Here is a 7,225-nt window from a genome sequence, read left to right on the forward strand (position 1 = left end):
CCCTCCCACCTCCCTTTTTAGTCATTCCTTGCCCTGCCTGAATCCTAAAGTCCACATCGTCCTAAAATATTCAGATGGCAGAACTGCTTCCAGTACTCCTGGTTTCTCCAAAACGTCTGCGTTTTCTAACCTCCTTTCCCAAGTCCTACAAAAAAATGTACTCATATTCTATACCATCTGCTGTTTTAATTAAAATGAGTTTGGATTTTTTAAAACGGAGTATCAGGACTTCCTTGGTAGTCCACCAGTAAGAGTCCATGCTTCCAATGCAGGGGGCACGCGTTACATCCGTGAAAGGAACTAAGATCCTCCATGCCGGGTGGTATGGCCAAAAAAAAAAAAAAGAAGAAGAAGGAGTTTCTATAAAACTATGAAATAGGAAAACAAAAGAAAAGGAATAAATGTAACCAAAAGTCAGAGATAAAACTGACATGATAAAGATATCAAAGTCCCTAAGAGAAAGGAAAGTCCTCTTGACTCATTTGCTTGAATATTTAACAACCTACCTGCACCATTACCCCTTACACATCCTGCCTGTCATTCATTCTCACTAAATAATGATGAACAAGATATTTCTCTGATGAATTTTTATAGGCAAACTATAGTTACAGTATGGGCACAAGTAGTTTTCTTCAGAAGTGTTCAGGGAAGAAATAAGGAGAGTATGATATATTTTAGTAAGAGGAAGATCCAGAATATTAACTAAAGAGGAAAAAAAGAAGGAGATGATTTTGAAAAAAAAACTGTTAATGTGGCAACCAAAACAGATTATTTTACTAAACAAACACATACATGAGAGATCTTGCCTAGGATTCACTTAGAGCAAGCCTTCCAAAGAACTTTCTTTCAAAGAACTCATAAGAAGGAAAAGAAGAACATAAAGAACTGCAATGTTCTGGATAAAGAGTAAAGTAGATCTCTTCATGACATCAGTCAAGGGATGGTTATTTCTACTGTAGGACCAAGGAAGGCTTCCTGGAGGAAGAAGGAACTCAGCTTCTCTAGGATAGAAAATCATTCAAGCAGATACAGTGAAATTAAGTTAAAATGCTGGGCATCTCTGCAAATACGATTATCTTGGCATAATTGCAGTTATCTCACTTTGACAAATGATATTTCAGTAGAAGGAGTGAAAAAAAATGTTGTAAAATAAGAAGTCAAATAAGACCCAGAGGGATGGGATGGGGAGTGAGGCGGGAGGGGGGATCGGGATGGGAAACACATGTAAATCCATGGCTGATTCATGTCAATGTACGGCAAAAACCACTACAATACTGTAAAGTAATTAGCCTCCAACTAAGAAAAATAAATGAAAAATAAAAAAAATAAAATAAAAAGTCAAAGGGATGTCACCATTTAGCCCTGTACATCACATTTATTCTGAGATACATTCTTTCTCACACTTCACATCTGTGAAACCTGCGTGGACTCTACTAGTGATATTGTCTCATAATGTACATTTTTTTATTGTTTTCCATGTGTATAAATTATGATTTATCTAAAGCTTATCAGAACACTGATTTGATCAAATATGATGGTTATTTGATGACATATAATGAGATTGGCTCCGGGGCCGTCAACCTGAGTTTCTGGGCTCCTGGGTAATTGCTCCAAATGGGAAAGGAGACCTGGTGAAGGCTCACAAGATAGTCTGATATGACCTGTTAAGAACACAAACAGTTGGACAGAGGACAAATTATGACATTGTTTATATACGAAATCTAAAAAATGGTACAAATAAGCTTATTTATAAAGTGGAAATAGAGTTACAGTTTTATACAACAATTTTATGGTTACTAGGGGAGAGGGAGTAAGGGATAAATTGGAAGAGTGGAGTTGACATATACACACAAATATATATAAAATAGAAAATTAACAGGGGACCCACTATGTATCACAGGGAATTCTACTCAATACTCTGTAATGATCTATGTGGGAACAGAATCTAAAAAGAGTGGATATATGTATAACTGATTCATTTTGCTATACAACAGAAAATAACACAATATTTAAATCAACTATATTCTGACAAAAAAAATTTTTTTAATTAAATAGAAAGAACAGAAGCAAACAAAATTACTCTACATAACAGATATTTGTATAGCTATGTTCATGGCAGTGGTATTCACAACAGCCAAAAAGTCAAATCAAGTCAAGATTCCATTGGCAGATGAATAAATAAAATTTGTTATACAATCTTAAAAAGGAAAGAAATTCTAATATGTGTTGCTACATGAATGAATTATGAGGACACTAAGCTGCATGGAATAAGGCAGTCACAAAAAGAAAAATAGTGATGATTACACTTATAAGAATTACTTAAAATAGTCAGATTTCTGTAGACAAAGTAAAATGAAGGTTGCCAAGGGATGGAAGAGCAATGAAGGAGGAATGGGACTTCATGGGTGTAGACATTCAGTTTTTTAAAATGAAAAGAGTTCTAGATATTGCTTGCATACAATGTGAATGAACTCAATCCTACTAAACTGTACGTTTAAAATAACTACTGTGGTAAGTTTTATGTCATGTATAATTTACCATTACTTTAAAAAAATAGATTTACATAAAAACATGAGTTGGGAAGAAAGGGGAAAAGTTCTCATGAAATGTTGAAACTAGAATGATGTAGTAACTAAGTGGAGGGGAAGAGTGACAGAATGGACAGAAAGGAAAGGTTAAAAATGAAAACTCACCAGCGCCTCCAAAACCATAATGCAAGACATATCAAAAGGATCAAGGAGGGCACTATTATTGCCACAAATATCAGGCCAATGTACGGGGGGTGTCCTGGCAATATGGAGAGGACACAAGAATGTCATGCCAAACCCATTCACTAGTTCTCCTGGCCTTCCTTCCCACCTGAGTGTCAGCACCACCTTACCTTCTTACCGACGTCTCTGGTTCCCTTTCTGCTATTCCCAGATGTCATATAGTCACAGCCACCCTGGTCTCTCCTTCTTGCCCCATCCCACCCGGTCTGTAGTCTGTAGTCCTTCATCCTTACCTATTCTATAGCTTAGATCATTATTTTCATTCCCTCAGCACTGTAATCCCAGAAATAAACCTCAGCTTTTCTCTCTCTCTCTGCCTCTCCCTTCCTACCTCTTGCTCTGTCGCTCTTTCTCCCCCCCACCCCATCTCTCCTCTCTCCATCTCTCCGTATCTCACCCATCAAATCCCTCCCCTTCCCCAGGCCCTCCGTCTGGGCTTGAGGACCACCTCCTCCCATCCCCACTTCCTCCTCACCCCAGTACAGGATGATGTCCTGGTCTCCCAGGCTGCTGTGCTTCACTCGGCAGCTCAGGCCAGCGGCCTCCCCAGCCGCCACATCCAGGGTTACCTGGAGATACCACGTCCAGTCTGCATTGGGCATGACGTCTCCTTGCTGAGTGCCAGGCTGTTCCTGCTCGCCCCTCATCCACGTCACCCGCACGGGTTTTGGGTAGAATCCTGAGACGTGGCAGACCAGCCGCAGGCGGCCAGGCCGGGAAGGGGGGCCACTGGACAGCCAGGCCTCCGGCTTCACTGGAGTAGGAAGGGGTAGAAAGAGTATCAAGTTAGGTCTCTAATCTCTAGCATACAGAGTCAGAAACCCACAAGTGTGGACAGTGACCTTTACCACTTCTTTGGAAACTAAATAATGAATTGATTAAACCCCTCTTTTCATAGGCACCTCCTACTCTCAAATTTAAAGAAGGTGGTGGGAGGTGAATAGGAAAGTCTTGGGGAGAGAACAGGATTAACCTTGCCTCTGTAGTTCCGCCTTCCCTGCATCGAGGACACCCAGGAGATATCGGGGGCAGGTTTCTGAGAGGAGCGTGTCTATGATACCCCAGATGCCTTGGTACTGAGTAATGAGTACACAAAACCACTGTGCCTTGCTGCCTCCCTCTGGCTCAGGCACACATGTATGATTCTTGATGCTCATGAAATCCAGTCCTTCAAAACCTGCTCTCAAGAAGCTTTGTATGGCCTTCCCAGAATGCAGCTCACAACCTGCTATGCCTTGAATCACAAAGGGGTCTATAAAAAAAGAAAACAGAGACCTAGTTATTTTAAAACACACAAGAAAGAAAGAGAAGGGGAAAGGACATGGGACTTTGGCTTTGGATGGAGAGAAAGGTCAAAGATATGAAATGATGACCCCAAAATCAACTGCTATACTCAGAGATTTTTCAGAAAGACGAGCATTCTGGAGAGGTATGCATGTTGTAAATGATAGAGATGAGCTCTTGTAAGGAAGTTGGGTGGGCAAAAGGGCAGAAGAGGAGCAATGTGTGATGGAGTCAGGAGTGCAGCACTCCAGGGAAAAGGGGAGAGTTACACTGAGAGAAGAGATCAGGCAACAATTGCTTGAGCAATGGATTGGAGAAGTCACACTTTAGTTCACTCAGGCACAAGGTAGGAAAAGGAACCTTTTCCTTGCGATCTGAGAGAAGCCAACTATGCAGAAACAAACCAGGAAATGGCTACAAAAGAGGGATTTCATCTGTTCACAGAAGAGTGCAAGAAACAAGAAGAATCGGGGATACCTGGTGGAGGTATGGAGTCAGGGTTGGAGACTACTCTGGAGGGGTATGGGCATGCCCTTGGGTAAAAAGGGAAGGAGAAGACCATGATCAGAGGGAGTCTCAACCAAGAAAGAGAAACGTCACCTTGAATCTCCCCAGTTCAGAGGACTGTACTCACATTCAAATTGGAGTTCACTTGCAATATCCTGCACTTCCCGAGTGAACTCAATGAAGTAGACTTGGAATAGTTCCTCCAGCTCAGTCAACTCCTCATCACTGAAGTTGCCCTTCGACCAGGGCTTCAGGAAGATGGCAGTGCCTGAGTCACTGTCCCAGCCATGAATCTGCAAATCGTCCAACCAGCCTGAGCCTTGATTTTGAGTCCAGGTGCTGTTGGCAAAGGTTGAAATCTGGATGAGATGGAAGGAGGTTGGCCCCTGGAATGCTGTGGTGGTGGAAGGATAAGAAGAGTGAGGAGAAAGAGAAAAATTAGGATGGAAAAAAACCCAGAGTCTGAATAGCAACATAGAGGCTTAAACATTTCTGACTCCAACCCCAACCTCCAGAATGGGGGAGATGGTGGGAGACAGGAGAGCCCAGACCCTTATTGCTGGTGCAACATGTTTTTATCCAGAGCCCCTGACCTGGGCTGGGGACAGTGAGAGTTACTCTTACCATGCTCATTGTCACCACCTGGGACAATAACTGCTAGCAATAGAAGTGGCAGAAGCAGCATTTCAATGGGAAGTAGAACTTCTGACTCTCAGAATTGGCATTTGATCTCTAATTCAGCAAACTTTCTTCTCACTACCCTTATAATAACTTCCTCTCTCTTCCAACTGACAAATCTCTGACCTACATTGCACATCACAGAAAAACTTTCCTCCCACACATTTGGGCTCCCACCCTGCCTCTCATTTCCACTCTAGTCCTTCACTTGGAGATTTTATTTTAATGTCTCTGACTTTCAGCTATTCTCCTTGATCTCAGTTTCCTTCATATTTATTACCTTGGGAAAACTACCATGTGATGTTGAAAGGTTATTTCACCTCCCCAATCCTTTATTTCCACATCTGTGAAATAAGAGGGTAATATTAGACAATTGCTCAGCTTCCACTCTGTTTTGCTCTAGAAGAGTTACATTGGTTTATCCATCCAATTCAACTACCCTCCCCACAGCCCATCTCCTCTGGCACCTTGTATCTAAATGATCCCTCTTTCTTATCACATCTCTCTTGCCTCATCTAACCTTGCATTCTCCTTTGTGTGTTAGTGTGTGTGTTTCTGTGTGTCTGTGTGAATATGTATATGTTTGTGTGTCAACAATCATTTACATGCAGGAAACTCATTTAAAACACTTCTTTTTGCCAGGAATCAAATTCCAGAATTAAATTTGATATATACTGCAGTTGATGATCTAAGCAAAATTGTCTTATACCATAGTAGTTTTTGAGATCAAAATTATATTTACTATTAAAACCTAGCAGGACACTGTGATATCCACTTGGGCACAAAAGCTTTTCTGTCTCTTGTTCCTTGATTATAGGAAATAGGCTTCAAGTGGCCTCCTTCCTGTTCCCTGAGTTTCAACAGGTAGATTCAAATAGTTACTAATGAGGGAAAGTAAAAGATGCTTTCTCCTTGAAAGAAAAGGTATGAGAAACCTAGACAGTGTATTAAAAAGCAAACACATCACTTTGCCGACAAAGGTCCCTATAGTCAAAGCTATGATCTTTCCTGTAGTCATGTACAGATATGAGATTTGGACCATAAAGAAGGCTGAGTGCGGAAGAATTTCTGGTTTTGAATTGTGGTGCTGGAGAAGACGCTTGAGAGTCCCTCGGATTGCAAGGAGATCGAACCAGGTGATTGTAAAGGAAATCAACCTTGAATATACATTGAAAGGACTGATGCTGAAACTAAAGCTTTGACCACCTGATATGAAGATCCAACACGTTGGGAAAGACCCTGATGCTGAGAAATTTTGAAAGCAAAAGGAGAAGGGGGCAACAGAGAATGAGATGTTTAGATAGCATCACTGACTCAGTGGACATGAATCTGAGCAAGCTCTAGGAAGTAGTGGAGTACAGAAGAGCCTGGCATGCTGAAGTCCATGGGGTCACAAAGAGTCAGACAAGACTTAGAAACTGAACAACATCAATCAAGGAAGGGATGGAATGCAGAAAGAAGCAATCAAGAAACTTTAGAGCAGCCTTTGGAAGAGATCCTCTTCAAAGAGGCTACAAAGCAATCTTGGAGTTCATCTTCAGGAAATAAGGCCATCACCACAGATGGAAGATGGTTACTGCAGTCTGAACACAAGATTCCGGAAACACTGACCTGTTAGCTCAACCCAGACAGAGGAAAGTCACACACCCTGCCATCCTTCCCCAAAATTTTGCCTATAAAATCTTTTTCCCCAAACCATCACAGCGTTTGACATTTTTGAGTACTAGCCACTGATTCTCTTTGCTTGGACTTGTTTAAACCTTCCTCTGCTTCAGACTCTCACATTTGTCCTATTTTGCTTCAGGCACATGAACTTGTGTTTGGTAACAATCTTGGTGAGCCATCCCGGACTCTGTGCCCATGTATCTCAAGGGTCCCTCTTTCTTGTCTCTTCCCTCTTGCCCCATCTCTCTAACCTCACATTTTCCATTCTTTGTGTGAGTGTGTGTGTATGTGTGTGTAGATAATCATGTACATGCAGATAT

At 41.6% G+C, this 7,225-nt stretch overlaps 1 protein-coding gene across 1 annotated transcript; it reads right to left on the reverse strand.

Moving 5' to 3' along the window:
• Window positions 1–1,639: 1,639 nt before the first annotated feature.
• On the reverse strand, window positions 1,640–5,247 carry LOC136161221 (T-cell surface glycoprotein CD1b-3). Its single transcript, XM_065925906.1, has 6 exons — window positions 5,187–5,247; window positions 4,690–4,956; window positions 3,745–4,023; window positions 3,247–3,525; window positions 2,694–2,787; window positions 1,640–1,661 (listed from the first exon to the last, which is right to left on the reverse strand). Exons 1-6 carry the CDS (start codon window positions 5,245–5,247, stop codon window positions 1,640–1,642), a joined length of 1,002 nt encoding a protein of 333 aa, XP_065781978.1.
• Window positions 5,248–7,225: the final 1,978 nt, after the last annotated feature.

Source organism: Muntiacus reevesi, chromosome 1 (assembly GCF_963930625.1).
Source record: "Muntiacus reevesi chromosome 1, mMunRee1.1, whole genome shotgun sequence".
NCBI lineage: Eukaryota > Metazoa > Chordata > Mammalia > Artiodactyla > Cervidae > Muntiacus > Muntiacus reevesi.

Bases quoted from the DNA above. Each gene is read 5' to 3' on its own strand.
- LOC136161221 (XM_065925906.1), bottom strand. From the start codon at position 5,247: ATGCTGCTTCTGCCACTTCTATTGCTAGCAGTTATTGTCCCAGGTGGT. The intron at 4,024-4,689 runs GTGAGTACAGTC...CTTTTTTTATAG, and splicing joins AAGTGAACTCCAATTTGAAT to ACCCCTTTGTGATTCAAGGC. The intron at 1,662-2,693 runs GTGAGTTTTCAT...TGTTCTTAACAG, and splicing joins TTATGGTTTTGGAGGCGCTG to GTCATATCAGACTATCTTGT.